Source organism: Equus caballus, chromosome 11 (assembly GCF_041296265.1).
Source record: "Equus caballus isolate H_3958 breed thoroughbred chromosome 11, TB-T2T, whole genome shotgun sequence".
NCBI lineage: Eukaryota > Metazoa > Chordata > Mammalia > Perissodactyla > Equidae > Equus > Equus caballus.
In genome coordinates this window covers 58,012,041-58,032,387 of record NC_091694.1, presented here as the reverse complement: position 1 = coordinate 58,032,387, position 20,347 = coordinate 58,012,041, and the positions used below count along the sequence as shown (strand labels likewise).

The window sequence follows — 20,347 nt, the reverse complement described above, 5'->3', positions numbered from 1 at the left end:
TGGGGCCAAAGCTCCCCATTTCCAGGTACCCCAGGCCAGCTTTAAGGCCCCAGTCGTGGGAAGGAGAGAGGAAAGTAGAGGGGCCTCAGCCTGCTCCAGCAGCGTACATTAACAGCAGCCCGAAGAGCACAGCTTGGACTTCCTCTTGGCAAAACGAGATAAGTCCCTATCCTTGGGATCTCCTGAAGCTGGAAGGCTGCCCACAGTTTGCACCTCTCGCCTCTGGCTGGGGGCCAAGCCCAAGGAGTTTGAAGGTAAAGCTCTCAAGGCATGACATCTAAGTGTCTGGAACGCTGGCTGGCACTTGTTCAGTGTGATTTAAGTGTTGGCTGTTATTCTTATCAAAGTCACTAATAAAGCGGACCTGTTATACCTCGGAAATAGGTAGTGAGGTAGGTAACAGCCTGAACCTAGGCTTTGAATCCAACCCCGCCACTTAACCAGCTAGGTGATCATGGCCAGTCAAATGGCAACAGTAATATCCCCTACCTCATTCAGCCCTTCAACAGTGTTTGTGTGCCAGGCGCTTCCAAGCACTGGGGGCACAGTGGCGAAAATGGACAAGATCCCTGTTTTCATTCTACCAGAGAGGAGATAGCAAACAAGTGAGAGAGTGAAGTGAGGGAGGAACGTGGGGGCATGGCAGCTCAGGGAAGGCGGCTCTGAGGATATAACATTTGAGTTGACACTTGAAGAAAAAGTAGGCTGTTGGAAAAATACGGCAAAAGTTCCAGCAGAGCGGGGGGCAAGTGCAAAGGCTATGAGGCTGGAAAGAGCTGGTGTGTCTGAACCAGCAGGAAGGCTGTGTGGCTGGGCGAGGAGAGACCAGCGGTGCTGAGGGCCCATCATACAGGGCTCTGTTTGGATTTCATTCAAGTGTAATGGGAAGCCACCTGAGGGGGTGAGGCTTCTGAGTGAAGGGTAGACTGAGCGTGTGCCTGCCGGTGTGTGTGTTGGGGAGAGAGAAAGGGAGGCCCTAGAGTCCAGCAGAACTCAGATCTTCAGCTTTTCAATCCTGAAGAACTAGCTCATGCAGTCTCCGGGAATTCCAGGTTCCACGGCCCGCCTGTCCTGCTCTGTCCCCATATATGGCTGCTGCCCTCAGCCCAGTGGCGCCCCATTCTTTGGCTAGCCCTGTGAGAGCCTCACAGTCTTCCTCCACCTGGGAAAGCCTCCCCAGGGACTATCTCCTCCCTGGCTGGGGGACGGGGTGGGGGGGGGGGGAAGGGGGGAGCATGTCCAGAATGGAAAGGGGAACTAGAGCTTGCTCCTGACACCTGGAGGGAGGGCAGTCCTTCCTCTCCCCAGCCTGCAGCACCTGGAAGGAGGAGCCACAGCAGCATCGAGACCCCGCCAGCCTTTCAGAAAGAGCCACTCGGCCCCTTGGGCATTTGTAAGAAAGGCGGGGCCCATCCTCCTCCAGAGAGCCCTCCTTCCAGGCTCCCTCCACTGGCTTCCTAGGGTATTGTCTCCGCCCACAGGTTCTGTGTCCCGTCTGCCCCCAACCCCCCAATCTTCAGGCAGCCCTGAGGGTCCTCACTGCAGCATGGGCCAGGGACATAGCTGGGGTGTGGGTCCCCCTAGGGGACATAGAGGAGGACTGGGGGGTTCAAGGGGAGTGCTCACATTCAGCACACCAGGAATTAGAAACTCTTCATGGCCTGTCTGAATGGGCCCACACTCTCCAGTTCTCAACTCAGACCACAGCCCTGCCTCGGGCTCCTCCCATGGCTCATGCCCACCTGGAATGCCCTCCTGGCTGCCTGCCCTGCCCTTGAATTCTCCTTCCTTCTCACCTTCAGGCAGCCTTCCAAGACAACCCTCTGGTTCCAGCTCTTTCCTTCACCCCCTGCCCTGGGTGGGGGTGCTGTGCACCACACGCCCAGCCTGGAATAAACTTTCTTTGGGCCGCCCTTGCAGAAGGAGGCTGGCAGGCCAGAGCAGACCCACCTCAGGAGACTGCGACTCACCAGGCCTGTGGCTTCCTCTTTACCAGCCCCCGGTGCCGCCTCCACTGGGAGTGGGGGCTGAGGCGGTATGTCAGCTGCCGGCACAGCTTCTCCATGGCGCCCAGCGCGTCGCCTTCCTGCAGAGGCAACCACAGGCATCAGGTCCCTGAGTCTCCGGAGCACGCAGAGGAGCCCAGGCCCCCACCTCCAGCTTCCTGTCTCTGCGGGAAGAGCATGTGCCCCAGGCAGAGCTGGGGGAGGCCTGCTTTGCTGGCTCAAGGTGGGCACGCTTAGCAGACAGCAGTGGTTGCAAACTGATCTGCACCATGGTTTTTGTTTCTGTGAATTAGCTGCTATCATTGAAAAATTGAAGTTCATATGAAAATTTGACTCCAGGCGATCTCACAACAATTGACTGAAGCTGAATGCCAGCTGACCACTTAGCCAAAATTCACCATGCTCCCTGCCACTCCCCACTGTCCAGGGCCATTCTGCTCATGCCCTCACTCAGTGAGTATCTGCTGAGCACTACGAGGCACCAGGCGCTTGTTCTAGGAGCTGCGGATTCAGCCATGAACAGATGTTCTTGCTCTTATCCTTCAGTGAAATATTTTTACCATGTCTCTTTCCTATGTCAAAAGTGGGAAAATAGGGGCCAACCAGGGGGCACAGTGGTTGAGTTTGTGCATTCGGCTTTGGGGGCCCAGGGGTCGCTGGTTCAGATCCCAGGCAGAGACCTACACACTGCTCATCAAGCCATGCTGTGGCAGGCGTCTTACATACCAAGTAGAGGAAGATGGGAATAGATGTTAGCTCAGGGCTAATCTTACTCAAAAAAAAAAAAAGTGGGAAAATAAAAGAATGAGGGGGCCAAAGTCTTTCCCAGCCCAATTCATTCATCTATGTTACTTGTCTGGCCCATCAGCATTTGAGTTTGAGACCCTGGATACATTTGAATTGTGTCCCCCCAAAATTTTTAAGTCCCAATCCCCAATACCTCAGGATGTGACTATTTGGAGATAGGGCCTCTGAAGAGTAATTCAGGTACAATGAGGTCTTTGGGGTGGGCCCTAATCCAATATGGGTCCTCATGAGGAGAGATTAGGACACAGACATGTACAGGAAAGACCACATGAGGACACAGAAGACAGCCAACTACAAGCCAAGGAGAGGCTTCAGAAGAAACCAACACTCGATCTTGGACTCCCAGCCTCCAGAACCGTGAGGAAACTTAAACTGTTGTTTAAGTGGTGATTTCATTAGCGCAGCCCTAGCAAACTAATACACTGGGCTAAAGGGTGCAGCAGAGGGTGACTAGAGAGACTCCAACTCCACCCCAAGGGGAGTCAGTTCAACAGTCATGAGCCCTGGGCGAGTGAGTGGCCAAGAGGGTGTGCTCCCGCCAGATGGTCCAGTGCCAAAGGCCAAGGGCCAGCAAGTGCCGGGCTCAGATGCAAAGCCACATGCAGATAGCAACGCAGACGTGATGAGGTTCAGCCATCACCCACATCCAGCACTCAGCAGTGTCTGGCACACTGAGCACTCAGTAAAGGCCAGCTCGATTATTATCCTCATCGTCACCACCACTCTGCTAGTGGAGAAGCAGCATGCTGAGCAGTTAAGAGCATGAACTTGGAACCAAACTCTGTGAATTTAAATCCTTGATATGTCACCTTCTATATGACCTTGGGCAAGTCACTTGACTCCTCTGCCTCCAGCCCTTGTGTGTGCAGAGATAACAGTACCAAGGTCCACAGGGCATGTTGTGAAGATTAAGTGTTACTCTTGGGAAGCACAGCACGCAGTAAGGCATGCTCACTAAATACATACTGTGCAGTATTGTAAGAGCAGCGCAAACAGGCGGATCTCCGGCAGGGCAGAGGGAAGATTGCTTCCGCCCAGGCTCTGACTGGAGCTGGGCTTTTAGGAGCTGATGAGTTAGTGAGTTTTTGGATGGAGAAATGAAACATGAGGCATCCCTGAGTGAGGAGAAAACAATCTGTGCAAGGGCTTAGGGTACGGGGGGTGTTACAGGCATGGGGGCAGATGACAGTCTGGGGCCTGACCACTTCTCACCACCTCCACGGCTACCACTTTGGTCCAAGTCACTATTATCTGTCACCTGGATCACTGCACGCAAACATTATGCTAGGACTTTACGGAATCCCACAGCCCCCTAGAGCAAGCAATGCTTTCCTTCCCCCGACTTTAGAGAGCAGGAAACTGAGGCTCAGACGGCCAGGGGCTAGGGTTGGTGGAAAGGCAAGAGTAGGAGACTGAGTGAGGGAGATGAGAGGAGGTAGGAAGAGGGAAGGTGAGTGACTGAAGACGTGAAGCATCTGAGCAGGGGTCCAGGAGACACAGGAAGGCCCAGGACTGAGTAGAATCGGTTTAGATGAAACCTCTGGTCTCTAGTTCTCCACGAACCTCATCTTCCTATTGCCTAAGCCTGTCTAGAGAGAAGTGAATGTCACCTGTCAGTCCAGGCAATTGCATCTGCAACACCTGGAGTCGACATATTCTGATTCCTGGACTTAGTTTCTTGCTCGCCTAGTCATGTGGGGGTACCTGATGGGAAGCAGGTGGTGAACCAGGCAGGGGCCCAATCATGGGGGCTGCAGGGGAGTTGCTGGAGGGGGAAGAACAGGATCACATTTGCATTTGGGGACTGTCCCTCTGACTAGGAGATGGAGAAAGGAGGGACTGGAGGCAGAGAGAGTGACCCAGGGTCAGGCCCATGGAAAGGGCTGAAAGTGATGCAGCTCCCCACACTCGACTACAGTGCACAGAATGAGAAGGTGTGGGCAGGGAGGGGGTGAGAAGGAGGGCTTTGGGCTTTGAGCTTGGGACCTTGGGGTTGCCTTGAGCAGAAGGCAAGGGGCTCCAGAGGAGAAGGCAATGAAAAGGTAGGACAGGGGAATGACCAGCTCATTTGGGGCCATGTGAAGTTTGAGGGGCCTATGGGATCTCCAGCTGGGAGATGCAATTGGATTTATGGGGCTGGGGTCTAAGACAGGTCCGAGCTGGACACATTCATCAGCATCTGATTCAACCCCCTGGTCTGAGTGGGGAATGAGCTGAGGAGGAAGGCAACGGGAACAGCTGCAACATCACAGGGGCGGAGGGAGGACATACCAGACAGGAAGGGATGGAGAAGGCACAGTCAGAGAAGCAGGAGTGAGCGGAGCCATGGGCACCAAGGGAAAGGGGGTCAGTGAGACTCCAATGAGGAGGGCTTGGCCAGCACAGGCGCAGCGAGAGGCAGTCACGGTGGGGGCTGGGGTGAAGGCCAACTTTGGAGGCCAAAGGGAGACTGGCCCATGGAGAGTGGCCGCTCTCCAACTGGGACTCCTGCACACTGGAATCACGGGGAGCTTTAAAAAACACTGCTGCCTGGGGCAGGCCCCATGGCCGAGTGGTTAAGTTCGCCCACTCTGCTGCAGGCGGCCCAGTGTTTCGTTGGTTCAAATCCTGGGCGTGGATATGGCACGGCTCGTCAGGCCACGCTGAGGCGGCGTCCCACATGCCACAACTAGAAGGACCTACAACGAAGAATATACAACTATGTACTGGGGAGCTTTGGGGAGAAAAAGGAAAAAAATAAAATCTTAAAAAAACCCAAACAGCAACAAACACTGCTGCCTGGGCCACCCCCAGCAATGGGTGGGAAGCTCGGGCACAGGGATTTTTAAAAGCCTCCCCCCCCAGGTGATTCCCCTGTGCTGCCAAGGTGGACATTCCTTAAAGATAAGGACCAGAGGGTGGGATCCGGTGGTCTGCCCACCATCACTCCTGGGAGCCCCTCGGGGCAGAACGATGCCAGTCTCCCACAGCACCAGCTCCAAAGCTGACAGCTGAGCTCCTCAGCTTCGGCTCCTCCTCCAGCCACTTCCTAGGGTTTCCAAAATCAGGGCCAGGGACTCTCCCTCCACCTTCCAGGCCTGGGTGGCTGGGCCTTAAAGGAAGAAACAGAGGAAAAGAGGCAGCAAAGCAGTGTGCTGGCCACAAGGGGGCAGCCGTGCGCAGGGAGAGGCGCAGGGCTGACCCAGCACTGCTGCTCCCCACCGTGGAGTGGGATTGAGCCTGCCAAACAGTGACAACAGATATGGTCACCTATCAGAGCTGACTTGAGACTAAACGTGAGCTAACGTCCTCCCAGGAGTGAGAGCTCCCTCTGCGTGTCTGGACTAAGTTAATAACAGCTCACATTTACTGTGCATCTCCTGTACACAGGCATCGTGCCTGTGCATTGCATGCACTAACTCATCCTGTAACTCACAAAGATCCTACGAAACAGACCCTACTGTCATCCCCACTTTACAGACGAGGGAAATGAGGCATAAAGAAGTTGAATAGACTAGCAAGCCACACAACTTACGTAAGAAGGAATCAGAATCCAAACCTCAGCCATGGGCTCCGAGGCTGGCACTCCTAACATTCCATCCCGCCCTGTGCTCTGCTCTGCCCTCCTGGTGACAGATCTTTCCCTTAGGTTAGTTCAAGGTGTTTCTGTCCTTTGCAACCAGAATAGCCGTAAGCAAGTCCATCTAATTTTTTCCCAACTCCGTCACTTTTTGAAGCCCTCTGCAGATATTCCTCCTGTGGAAAACAGGACTAAGCAGGACTGGCCCAGAGGGGAGGAGTAAGAAGAGAAGGTGGGGAAAGGAGGCAAAGGAGTAGGCAGTGTTGCTTCTGTGCCGTTTCAGCGTCGAGAAACAGCTGCCTCTCAGGCACACAGCAGCCAGGTGCCCTTTGTGCAAGCCTGGCTGGAAGCTTCGACAACAGGCACTGGACATTACGTGTGCCCTGCACCCAGCGCTTGCATGGTCTGCTGGCCCCTCTCCTCTGGGGACTTTCTTCTCAAAGCGCTGTGGCCCAGCAGTCCTGTTGAGCGCCAGACCCCACGGGCACTGCCAGAGTGCAGCCAATTGGCCCTTTCCCGGGAATCCAGACCTGAGACGGAGACACATCCCTACTCCTCCCCCGGATGAACCCTGACAAGTAAACTGGGGAGCCACAGGCAGCCCCATTTCCTGTCCTGTGGCATGGGAAAAACGGAATGGAGAGTGAAGCAGTGGGGAGGAGAGAGGAGAGAGGGAGAGATGTCTGCACCTTGTTTCATCTGTGGTTCTAGCGCCTCAAGCTGAGCTGCCTTTGGTCCCCACAAGACCCCTCAGTACCGGAAGATAAATTCTCTTCCTGGCTTGAGGCAGCCCGAGGGGGCTTCTGTTACCTGCATCAGAGTCCTAACCCACACCAGAGGCTCAAAGGCAGTTTGTGGAATCAACTCTCTGCAGCTCTTCCTCCCACCTGTGGAAAAAGAAAAAGGAAGGAAGGAGGGAGGCATGGCGCAAGTCAAGGGTGACTCGGCACCGCAGAGCAGAGCGCGGGTCCAAGCAGCAGCCTCTCTGGACCTGCCCAGTGCCGCTGACTGGAGGCCCTGGAGAAGAATCTGTCTGACGGACTCTCACTGTCAGGGAAGATGCTCGAGGCAGACCTACAGGCCCCTCCAGGAGGGGTCTCAGTACCGCTGCCCCCCAGCCCCCAACACTACCCCATCTCTCAACTGTCAGATGGCGACGCCCACCTGCCATCTTCACTTCTCCAGACACCTTTGTATGCTGCCCCCAGGACCCAAGTTAGCACGGCCCTCCACTGCTCTGCACCCACAGGCTTCCCTCGTTCATTCCTTCATCAAGTATTGACTACCCTGCTTACTACGAGCTGGGTGCTGCCCCGGATACTGAGACTGTGCTGGGTTTTCTGTTTAATCCCTCTCTTCTAGTCCATTCTCTGCTCTTCTCTGTCTTTGGAAGGCTGACCTCTACATACAGTATCACCCAGCCCTCTTGCCACTGGCTTCCAGATGGGTTCAACCAATGGGAGCAACTGGAGTGGGATCAGAGGGCAGGAGGAGAGAAAAGTCGAGGGGTTTATTCTCATTCCTTCCCTGCTTCAGCTTGTGGGGTAGCCACCCTCCAAGATGGCCCCACTGATCCTGGCCACTTGGTACCTGTGCCCTTGTGTAGTCTCCTTCCACACTGTATCAGGGCTAATCTGGGAGATCAACAGGATATGGCAGTAGTGGTATGTGACTTCTGAGGCTAGGTCATAAAAGATACTGTGGCTTATGCCTTGCTCTCTCTTGGATTGCCTGCTCTGGGATGAGCCAGCTGCCGTGATACGAGTCCTTTGGAGAGTCCCGCGTGGCAAGGAACTGAGGCCTCCTGCCAACAACCATGGAATGTGCCATCCTGGAAGTGGGCCTGCCAACCTCTGTCAAGCCTTCAGATCCTTGCAGCCTTGGCCAATGTCTTGAGAGACCCTAAGCTGGAACTACTTAGCTAAGCTGCTCCAGAATTTCTGACCTACAGGGACCGCACAACGATAAACGTCTGTTGTTTTAAGCCACTAAATTTGGGGGTAATTTGTTATGCAGCAATAAAAAACACAACTCAGTTCCGGAAGAGGCAGTCTCTTCCTGGCTCCAGCAACACAGCTTCCGCCCGCGGCCCCTGCTGTAGTAACAACTTCCTGCTGCAGCTAGTGTTTGGGTGTCTCAATGTCCCCTGTTCGTTTCCTTAATTCTGCTCATGACTCTGGAAATAGGCCCTTATTAAGCTCTCTTAAAAAGTCACAATGGACAGCGTCGCCTGCTTCCCCTGCCTGGGGCAGGATGTGACAGTGAACAAGACAGACGCCATCTTTGTGCCTTTGGGGTTTACATTCTAGTGGGGAAAGCAGACTGTAAGTTAGCCAACAAATAAATAAGCGAGATAATTTCAGAGATGAGTACTTGAAATGAAGAAATAAACAGGGCACAAGACAGAGGCTTATGGGAGACCCAGGTGAGGCAGGCTGGTCAAAGAAGGCCACGGAAAGGCGACCTTCGGCTGAGTCTCAAAGGAGAGGGAAGCTCAGACAGGAGCCAGGTGCAGTCAGAGGTGGCAGCAAAGTCCCCAAGGTAGGGGAGGATCTGGATGCTCCAGGAACAGAGAGGATGCCCCTGTGGCTGCAGCGGAGTGAGCAGTGTGGAGAGCGGGAGAGATGAGATGAGATGGGAGATTCAGGCAGGGCCAGATAAGGAGTTTCGATTTTTTTTTTTTGAGGGAGATTAGCCCTGAGCTAACATCTGCTGCCAATCCTCCTCTTTTTGCTGAGGAAGACTGGCCCTGAGCTAACATCCGTGCCCATCTTCCTCTGCTTTATATGTGGGATGCCTACCACAGCATGGCTTGTCAAGTGGTGCCATGTCCACATACGGGATCCAAACTGGTGAACCCGAGGCCGCCAAAGTGGAACGTGCGTACTTAACCGCTGCGCCACTGGGCCGGCCCGAAGAGTTTGGATTTTAGTTAAACTACAACTCAACACCTCGTGGAAGGTTTTTCATCAAGGGACACAAATGATCCAGTTTACCTTTGCAGGTTGCTCTCTGGCTGCTCCCGGAGCATAGAGGGCAGGGAGGCAGGAGGGGGTCCAGTGAGTAGCCCTGGCAGAGGAGGATGTGGCCGGACCTAGGAGGCCATGGAGATGGCCTGGACACATCAGGCAGCTAGGATTGTCAGGACTTGCTGACTGTCCCGTGGGTGCCCCGTCCAAATCTCCTTGGATCCCCTGTCCCCAATTTTGTGCACCTCTCTTCTGTGATGTGCTTCTGCCTGGACAACCAGCACCTGTCCTGCTTTGCAGCGGCCACCCTCAGGCAAGCTCAGGGAGGCAGAAGTGCTGGGAGTTCCCTCCCCGCAGGGTTCCTTCATCTTGACCAGTGCAGGAGTTGGCAAGCCCAACCCCTCTGCCTCGGGTGGAGACAACCCTGCGGAGAAACTTATACAGAGTCCCCCAAGGGACCAGGAGGAGACCACCCAACCTCCGCAGGACCACGTCTGATCTCGCCTGGCTTCCCCTGGGAGGCCTCCTCAACAATCACTGTATGCACATCCTCGTTTTAGCGTCTGCTTGTGGGGAACCTGAGTGTAGACAGGATGGAATAGATGTGCTGGGGGGTGCCGGGGCGCAGGTGATCAGTGCTAATAGAGGAATGAGTTTTGGATTAGGGAGGGGTGATGAGTTGAGGAACACCTGGATGGAAATGTCCAAGAGGTGGGTGACTTTAGAGCTTGCAGCCAGGCTACAGATACAGATTTGAGGTTCATCAATACACTGTCATGGGCAGGATGGGGTTGTGCCAGTCCCTCCTTCTTGGGGCAGGCACAGACCCACCCTTTCTAGGGCCTCAGCTCACACCCTGCTGGAACACAGGAAAGGGTTTTTAGTAGATTGAAAGAATAGACGGGAGTCATTTGGGGTGGTCATCCAATAACCATCCCATAGCAGTGGGAAGGGTTATTTGTCTTGTGGATGCTTCACCATGAGAGTGGACCAGGAAGGCTCATTTCCTTCATCCCATCTCAAGCTGAGGGAGACCCCCCCCCCCCTCATAGCTGATGGTCTTGACACCTCTGTCTATGACCGCCCACACTTGGGCTGGTCTCAAATTCTCAGATGAAAGAGCTAAGAGCGGAAGTCCTGGCCAGGTCTGACCCAGCTCAGGTAGCTGTGGGGGTGGCGTGGGGGCTGCCCCTATCACCAGCTTGGGGACCCCACAGCCAAGACCTCCCACCACGGCCTCAACCACAGCTGAGAGAGTCCTTCAAAAGGCCATCTCCTGCCACATGGCCTCGGGCATGGGTAGAGGACAGGCCAGGCCCCTGGGCCTCCAGCAGGCTGACCCCACTCTGGCTGGCTCTGGAAATATGTGTCAGAGGCTAGCCCATTATTTTCCAAAACTCTGAGCCCACAGGGGCTGGGGCCTGGGGCTGTGTCTTTCTTTCCTCCATGTCCCACGACTGACCTGCTAGGTGTGGGCACCCTGCTTGGCATGTGGCCCGTGCTCACTGCTGGGCTGCACCTTGGCTCTGTGCACAGGGCACTCAGCTGGGACAGGCCCACACTAGTGCTTCTTGCAAATCATCTCACTGAACACTCAAAACAGCTCTACAAAAAAGAGTATTGTTAAGCCCACTTTAGAGTTGAGGAAAATGAAGTTTAGCTAATTAAGTGACCTGAGAGAAGTTACACCATGCAGTGGACTGAATGTCCCCCCTCAATTCATATGTTGAACCCCAATCTCAATGTGATGGTGTCAGGAAGTGGGGCCTTTGGGAGGTGATTAGGAGTAGATGAGGTGATGAGGGTTGTAAGAAGTGGCCAGAAGGAAGCTAGCTTGCTTCCTTTCTGCCACGTGAGGCCGCAACGAGAAGGCAGCTGTCTGCAAACCAGGAGGAGGGCCCTCTCCAGAACCCAGCCACGCGGGCACCCTGCTCTCAGACTTCGAGCCTCCAGAGCTGTGAGAAATCAACTGCTGTTGTTTACAAGCCACCCGGTCCGTGGTAATCTGTTACAGCAGCCTGAGCCGAGACAACCCACATGTGGCCCTCTGGTCCCCACCCAGATGCGAAGGACAGATGGCAGGGCAGGACCCCTCGGCCCACCTCTCCTTCTTGGCCCTGTCCTGTCTCCTGGGGTCCGACAGAGGCAGTTAACCACCTGCAGGCCTTTCCTGTGTGGAAGGAGGCGGGCCTCAAGGTGCTCCCAAGCAGGCCCCCCTCCCGCAGCCCGCCGCAGCCCTGCGAGCCCCACCTCGCACAGACAGCCCAGAGCCAGCACCCGAGCACCGGCCTGCATCCTGCCCAGCACGGGGGCCCAAACCGTACCTGAGCTTCTCGCCCAGGGTGTAACCCTTCTCAGATGGCGTCACTACCCGAACTTCGTCTTCCTCCACTCTAGATTGGGCATAAAAAACCTCTCTTCTCTGAGCTGCTTTGAGCGCCCTACGCTCTATCACCCCTCTCACCCGTGGGCACTAAATTCACGCTCCAGGAGAGGCAGAGGTCTGCCACCTGTGGGGCCTCCTACAGGCCTGGTCTCAGCTTGCCCAGCCTGAGCCAGGTAGAATCCGAATGAGAGGTGAGGGTGGGGCCAGTTTCCCGTGGCTCCTGGCGCCAGCTCCTCTTCCCCAGGCCTTGAGGTTCCCAGTCCACCGACCCTCATCACTGGCTTCTTACCGTCGCACACATGAGTCCGGCATCCCTGCTTTCTGCCGCATCCCACCACCCACCTGCCCCGACTGGCTCCCAGACCTCCACAGCGAACCCCCACCTCGGAGCCTTGGCACCAGACAGCCCAGAAGCCAGAGAGAAGCCCCAGATGGAGGCTCACCTCAGAGCAAAGTGCCAGCCCCCTGGGCGACCATGTTCAAGTCTGCACCCAGGCCAGGCAGGTGGTGGGCTTGGGAACCACCTCCTCACTCTTATCCTAGATGCTACTCTGAGAGCAGAGGCTTCCCTCACTCCTCTGTCTACTCTGGCTTCCTGCCCCTGCCACAGTGGAATTACTTCCTTTGGAAGCTGCCGGAAACAGAAGAATTGGAGAAAAGACACCAAAACAGAGAGAAAAGCTGCAGTATGGGGCTGCCCCACCCTGCCCCTCTCCTTCCTCGCCATGGGCAGCTCTGGGTAAGCCAGCCTAGTGCCCAGCGAGGCCCATGGGCCAGCCTGGACCCGGGAGTCAGCAAGAAGAGGGGCAGATCCTCCTGTCCAGAAGGGGCTGAGCAGCGCCTGTGGAGCCTGGAGGGCCCAGGGGCTTTTCCTTCTCAGCTCCCAAAGCCAGGCAGGCAGGGGGCATGAGTAAAATGAGTGGTTGTAAAATGACACAGCCTCAAGAGGAATACAACTGGGAGTGGTGGAGACTGAGGCAAATTGGAGAGCACCATGCAGGATCACTGCTAGACTTATATGACATCTTTGTGCAGATAAAAAGTCCACCTCTAGGTGGACACAGTCTTGCACAGTGCCCATGGCTTGGTGGGCAGAGAGATGGCTGGATTTGAACTGTCTCCCATCCCCCCAACCCCTGCCACCTCTGTGTTTGCATGTCTTTACACAGGGTACAACCTACACAACTGTACACGGTGGCCCTAGCCCCACATAATAGGGGAGGCTACTCAGCTCCAGCCCTATAGAAATGAGAACTTCATGTTGCTGGAGCTTCCCATTTTTCAGTAGAGGGATTGTGTGAAATGTTCTGATTTGTAAATATTGGCAGTAAATCTAGATTTAATCTGCTCTGTGGGCCAAACAAAACCTCTCCTGATGGTGCCAATATGCAGCCTCTGCCATGGATGCTGGGCCTCAGGACAGGGGGGCACATCAGGGCTGTCCTCTCGGGCCTGGGCAGCATCAACCAGCCCTTCTTTGGCACTGAGGTGCTCTGCCCAGAAAGGTGCCCACCTCACACCCCAACACCTGGCTGGCTTAGACCACAGCTGCCCTACCGGCTTGGGGCAGTGGATGTAGCGGGCCAGGCTGATGATGAGGTCGTGCGTGATGGGGTCCACCAGGTTCCGGAAGCTGGCGTAGCGGTACAGAACATCATCCAGCGAGGTCGACTCCATGCCTAGGTCCTGCAAGAGTGAAGGATGCCCGAGGTCAGGGCGGTCCTGCCCTACGCTTGAGTCCCGCCCGGTACGCCCTGAACAGCCCCCTAGAGGCAGCTCAGTCTCCCCCAGAGCCCGGGCAAGGGAGGAGACCCCCCTTCAAAGAGGCTTCTCAACCTGCAAGGAAGCATCTACAGGACACCCCCCAGGGGGCCAGGACAAGCCCCTGTGGAGACAGTCTTCCCAGTTTATGGACCTCTCCCAAGACAGTCCTCCAACTGTCGCCTCTCTGGTTCCCCTGAGCATGAAGCCAAGGGTGGCTGCGCTAGTGGCTGCTTCTCCATCTGGGGCAAAATTTGGAAACAGCGTATATAGTAAAATTCCCCTATTTTGTGCTCACATATTGATATTTATTTGTTTTCCTACTGCTTCTGAGGACATGCTTATTGCTCCTTCTGCAGATGACCCAACCTTGATGTCCCTTTGCCTTGGGGGCGTTTCTGAGCTGTGGAGTTGAAAGGAGAAGCTGCTAGGCACCCTGAAGAAAATCCCACCAGGGCTCCCCAAGAAAGGATATCCAGCGGGGTCCTCCTAACGGCAGGAGAGGGAGTGTGGGGGCAAGGGGTTCTGAGCGGGACTGGGGTGGACGTTCCCCAAGCCTGTGGAGGGGCAGGGGGTTGGGGGGCACCACACACTGAGAGCCCCAGCCAGGAACCTCTGCAGAGACCCCTGCCCACCAGCAAGGGACCCCATGGGCTTGGCCAAGAGCAGTGACGAGTGTAGATTAAGACCCAAGGCCTTGCTCCAAACGTTCCATGTAAGCTCCCAGGATTCTCACACAAGCCCAGGAAAAGGGCAGGCCACCCAAACACAGCTAAGCTTGAATGTCCTACCAGGGAAGACAGTGGGAGCTGGAAATGAGCTTAATTGCTTTAGAGAAGTCAAGAACCCTGGTCTTCTACCCTAGAATGCTGGACTGAGCGTCACACCCTCTATTTGTGAGAGAACATGGGTGTACCTTCCGTCTTTTCTCAAACCCCTCTGCCCAATTTCTGTAGGCCTTGGGTTGGGGCTGTGCTAGGGTGATTCCTTGCACAGACTAGGCAATGATGATGTTCCCATCCCAGGGAACTGCCCCCACCCAACCCTGAGGACTAAAGGGGCCACTGAGGGTGGGCAGATAGAGCAGGCACCACCCAGTTTTGCTGCCCTCCCCCTAAGCCCTGCAGGCCCACGAGCTGCACGCGGAGCCGCCCCAGCGCAGCCCAGAGAAGGGAGGCTCCCAGTCTGAGCTGCCAGGGCCCAGTGACCTGGGGACAGGAAACATGTGGGTGATTGGTGAGGCCTAAGCAGGGGTTTGCTCCGTCATTTCGGTGGGATATCCTGAACTTTTTAAAAGGCCTTCCTCATGTAGTTCTTAGAAATCCCTCTAAGGCAAGTAGGCTGGGCATCATTATTCCCAATTTACGGATGAAGAAACTAAACTTGTGTGTCAGAATTTTAGGAATGGAATGTACAGCTGCTCACTATAGTTAACACTGCTGTATGGTATATTTGAAAGTTGCTAAGAGAGTATATCCCAGAAGTTCTCATCACAAGGAAAAAACATATTTTTTTTACATGAGGCGATGGATGTTAACTAAACTTATTGTGGTAATCATTTTGCAATACGTGTAAGTCAAGTCATTGTGCTGGACACCTTAAACTTATACAGTATCCCAATTATATCTCAATAACATTGCAAGGAAGAAAAATCACATGTAATAAAGATGTTAAAAAAAAAAAAGGAATTTCAGGAATTGGGGGTATGGGCCTACGACCCAGCCTGGGACCTGGTTTGCCTTATCTACCAGTGGTGGTGAGCTGGGGAGGAGGCAGGCTGGAGGGCACAGATGCTGCCCTGTGGTTTGGTGGCTGACATTTCTAAAAGCAGAGAAGAGAAAGGGTCTTTGCCCACTGGGTCCGGAGGGGCCAGGACGCTGTGCCTCTGCCCTGCGGGGAGCCTCGCTGAGCCCACACTCCAGCGGGGACTGTCAGGGGCACTTTGCTCCCTCCTCCTCGTTAGAAAGGGATGGGTTTCAAGCTTCATCGAGGACACCAAGGGGCCAGTCTCAGGGCCTTTGTTTTCCACTCGGCAGGAATGAACATCAGAGGCAAGCGGCCATGCCCTGTGCCAGGCTGCCCGGTTGCTGGAAAAATCTCCTGGGGTCCTAGATCCGGGGGCTCAAGGTCTGGTGTGGATGCACGTGGAGGGGAGCTTCTGAAGTGCTGGCTGCTGTGTTCTGGAGCTGAGGGCCTCTGTGGAACCAAGCGCAACCCTGCCTTGGGCCTCTGTTCCTGCCCTGGCTTGTTCAATCCCTCAGCCAGGGCTGCGTTCTGGGCAAGCTACCTAATGTCCCCGAGTCTCAGTTTCCTCATCTGTTAGACGGGGGCAGTGACCCTACATCACAGGTAGGCGAGCAGGTGCAAAGCCTCTGGCAGGGAGGAGGGTCACCAGCTCCTCCCGCACCCAGTGCCCGTCTTCTGCACCCCTCCCCCAGGAAGCCATCCCCACCGCCCTATCCAGTGCTTCTTAACCTTTTTTGGACCACAGACCCATTTGAGAATGAGACAAAAGCCATGAAAGCCTTTCTGGAAAAACCCAGGAGTCAGGGCAGGACAGGGAGCTTGGTGTGGAAATGAGCTTAATTGCTCTGGCCTCATGGCCAGCTGGGTGTGTGGGAGCCACGGGGACAGGTGTGACCTCAGGACACTATCACCCAGTAATGTGCAAAAACACGGCCCTGCCCTCCCTGGGACAGGAGGGGGCTGGGCATGCAGGAAGGGGGAAGCTAAGGGCTCACTTCTAGGGTCTCAGAAAGCGAAGGTGTCAAAGGGCCGGAGGGCAGAGTTCAGGGGTGGCAATGGAGGGGCGGTTGCTCCCAAGGTCAGAGGCCAGATTTGTGGCCACTGGAGGAGGACAGAGATGGATTTACTTCCTTTCTTGTCTGTCATGCAGGCTGGGCTGCTCCTCTGCGGGATGTCGACTTAACGCCAGCTCCTCCCTCCTCCACTTTGCCCCCGTGTACCACTCTCCTGGGTGTGGACCCCTGCCCCACAACACAGGCCTGGTGGTCTCCTCTCACAGCCGTCCCTGCTCCCTGTCCCTGAATGCCCCCGGGAGAAGGCACTGGATTCTAGGCTCTCCCCAACCCCCAACTCTCTGTAAGTCTGTGGGCAAGAGACTTCTCTCTTGGGATCTGTTTCCCCATCTGTGAAACGGGCAGGTGAACCACACTAGTAGTGACACCAAACTGTGTTCCAAGATCTGGGGGCTGATGGTGACAAGAAAGAGGCCAGAGAGTCAGCAAGGCTGTGGGCCCACTCTTAGCAGAGCAGCACTACTGGCCACCCTTCAGGGAAAAAAAAGTAGTTCTGCTGCCACAGAAAAGCTTGAAGCCCCTGGACTGGATGATTGTTCTGTTTCTTGTGTTCCTACCAGCTCTGCCCTGTTTTCCTTTCCAGGCCAGTAGAGGCCATCCCATCCTGGGAGGACCAAGAAAACCCTGGTTGCTAACCCAGGAGGCTGGGGCAGGGCTGGGCAGATGCAAAATGTCCTTCCCCAGGGGGCCCCCTCCCTCCAGGGCCCCTGGCCCTCACCCTCACTCTGCCTGCCCAGCGTGTGGACAGTGGCTCCATCTCTCCGGGCTGCTGTTGTCTGGATTCATTTAGCTGTTGCTTGGAAGGGGCAGAGGGTGGGAAGGAAGCAAGGGGGTGGGGAGGAGGTTCTTCCCAGGAAGGCAGACGTGGCCCGCTCGCTGTGCTCTGGTAGCTCTGAATCACAGCCACCGCCCTCCCTGTGAATTCCAGCTGGGGTGGGGCTCCGGAAGGTGCCAGAGCTCCGGGCTACAGGGAGCTGCAACAAGGAAAACCAGATGGCGGCCGGACAAAGCCTGCTGCATATTTTATTGCTTTCTTTCTTTATGTGGACCCCACCTAGGCCCACGGAATGCTTGTACTGCTTTAGGACCTTCACACGTCCTGAGGACTGGGCCACTGCTGGCTTCCTTAGTGTCCCGGCCATGGTCCCGCCTCCCAGCCACTTTACTGGGGACGACTGTGTCACGACTTTGCACTGACAGCCTTACTGACACTGCCCAACAGGGGCCTCCGACACTCCACTCTGCCCCAGCTCCTAGGGAGAGACGAAGCGGGGGTGGACGAGCAGTGCCTGCTGCACACACAGGGAAGAGGAAGAACCACTTCCACATGTGGCTCCCCTGGGCCGCCCCGGGCGCGGCTTTGGCCTTGCAGAGGCTGGTCTGCCTTGCAAATAGCACGCGGTGAGGAAAATCATGGCTTCCTCATTATGGGTCTAAATGGTGTCACCTCTAGGAAGTGTGCACGTGGACGGTTCCTCATCAGAACACCTAGGAACATCAGCAGGTGTGCCTGAGTCACCGCTGTGGGCAGCTTGGCTTAGTGTCACTGGCCGGGGACAAAGGGGGTCAACGGCCAGCACATGTCATCTTGAAGAAATGGGGCCCCCATGTTACTTGATTTGAAGGACGAGGTTTGGGCACTTGTTCAATAGGAGGAAAGACGATGGGCCTGGAGGGAGGGGTATGGCTTTCAAAAAAGTGAGTAGAGATTTACATAGGAAGGTGAGAACAGCATTTCTCAAAGTGTGAAGGGGGCCCTTATGCCCCTTTCAGGGACTCTGTGAGGCCCTTTTCCAGTGACACATCAGTAAGATGCTACCTTTTCTTCATAGACCTCAACCAGAATAACCCAGCGCAAGAGACCCAACACAGCAGTGGCAGCGGTGCGAGAATCAGCTGTCTTCTGTTTGCCAGCCACACACGAAAGAGATTCACAAAACTGTGAAACAATGCCACACTTCTCACTAATTTTTTTTTCATTTGGAAAATACAGTTACTTTCATAAAAATTTCTTTCACATGTGAGCTTATTAATTTTAAATGAATGAATTCATAAATCAGAAAGTTTTGATTTCTAATACAGTAAATAGCACTCATTAGAAATAACCCACATAGGGGCCAGTCTGGTGGCATAGTGGTGATGTTTGTGCACTCCACTTTGGTGGCCCAGGGTTCACAGTTTCAGAACTCCAGGTGTGGACCTAGCTTGTGTAGGGGAGGAAGACATTTCCTCTACCCACTCTGGGTTCTTCTGGCTGGAGAATGAATTAAATTCACATGAGACAGAATAACAGGAGAAAATTAAACAAAACTTTATAACATGCATACAAGGGAGAGGCTCAGGCAACCTGAGCAACTCGCCAAAATGGCTGAAGCCACCACCTTAAATATCATATTCAGCTAAAGGCAAAGGAGGATGTTGGGGGTGGAGGCGGAGTTGATCATGGGAGATTACCACACAAGTACAGTAAAAAAGAGTCAGGTTATTATGCAGACTTGAGTCCTTGCCTTCCACATTGATAAGAGTTTCTAGAGAAAAGGTCATCCCTCCTTCCTGGTATAGAGAGGGAGACATCTTTACAGATGGAGAGTTTCTTTACAATGTAAATGTCTCTTAAGAAAGGGCAAGTAAATTCTACTTTTCAGAGTTTCTTTCCTGTCTGTAGTGTTTAAAAGTAACCAGCCCAAAATAATCCTCATGCCAAACAGACATATCTTGGGGTGGCCAATTCCAGTCCCCTACGCTTGTCAAACCACACTGTGGTGGCATCCCACATAAAACAGAGGAAGATTGGCATAGATGTTAGCTCAGCAACAGTCTTCCTTAAGCAAAAAGGGGAAGATTGGCAACAGATGTTTGCTCAGGGCCAATCTTCCTCACCAAAAAAAAAAAAAAAAGAAGAAGAAGAAAAAGAAAAAGAAAAAAGAAAGGAAAGAAAGAAAGAAAAGAAAAGAAAAAGAAAAAAAACAAACCCACATAAAGACAACCTCTTTGAGGTCCTCAATAATTTTAAAGAGTATAAACGTTCCTCAAAAAGTTAAAAATAAAACTACCATACGTTCCAGCAATCCCACTTCTGGGTATATATCCAAAGGAAATGAAAACAGGATATTGAAGAGAAATCTGAAATCCTACGTTCACTGCAGCATTATTCAGAATAGCCAAGACATGGAAGCAACCTAAGTGTCTGTCAATGGATGAGTGGAGAAAGAAGATGTGGTACATATATACCAAAGGAATACTATTCAGCCACGAGAAAGAAGGACATCCTGCCATTTGCAACAACATTGATGGACCTTGAGGGCATTATGCTACGTGAGATAAGTCAGAGACAGAAGGAAATACTGCATGATATCTCTTGTTTGTGGAATCTAAAAAGAACCGAACTTGAAAAAACAGACCGCAATGGTGGTTACCAGGGCCTGGAGGGTGCGGGAACAGGAGAGAAGATAAATAAATCCTGGAGATCTACTACACAGTGCAGTGGTGACGGACAACAAGACTGTATCAGCAACATTAAACTTGCTAAGAGGCTAGATCTCGATTGTCCCACCACCAGAAGACGTGACAGTCACGTGGCACGAGGCGGGCTGGGTAATGCTGCGTCAGCAGCCACACTGTAATACAGATGTATCAGATCAATATATTGTACACCTTAAACTTACACCATGTTTTATAGCAATTATGTGTCAATTAAGAAAAAAGATTAAAAAAGAATATAAAGAGATCATGATACCAAAAGAAGTTTGAGAACCACAGGGTTAGAGGAATGGGGTACTCTGGGAGAAAGGGCACCTGAGGGCAGGGAACCCGGTTAGAGCTGGGGAGCCCCTGGAAAGGGCTGTCTGCCAGAGGCCTTCCCTTTGGGTCCTGAAGAACTTCTACAGGACACACAGCTGGCTGCCTCTCTCCTCTCATTACCCCGACCCCTCAGGGTGGCTTCCCGCCTGTGAAGATGCACCTTTGTGTCGTGGTGCCCAGGAGTCCAGGAGAGGGAGGCTCACCCTGTGTCCACGGGTGGTGTCTGGGAGAAGGAGCAA

General features: G+C 54.0%; 1 protein-coding gene across 2 annotated transcripts in view; it reads right to left on the bottom strand.

Annotated features, from left to right (window-relative positions):
- Positions 1 to 20,347, bottom strand: part of LRRC75A (leucine rich repeat containing 75A) — a 45,669-nt gene that overhangs the window by 3,317 nt on the left and 22,005 nt on the right. Inside the window, exons 2-3 of one of the 2 annotated variants that reach the window (XM_001918387.5) lie at positions 13,285 to 13,413; positions 1,971 to 2,086 (exon numbers count right to left, since the gene is read on the bottom strand). In XM_001918387.5, coding sequence (XP_001918422.3) covers positions 1,971 to 2,086; positions 13,285 to 13,413 — 245 coding nt within the window. The remainder of the gene's footprint in view (positions 1 to 1,970; positions 2,087 to 13,284; positions 13,414 to 20,347) is intronic. The other variant, XM_023653560.2, reaches the window with a different exon arrangement.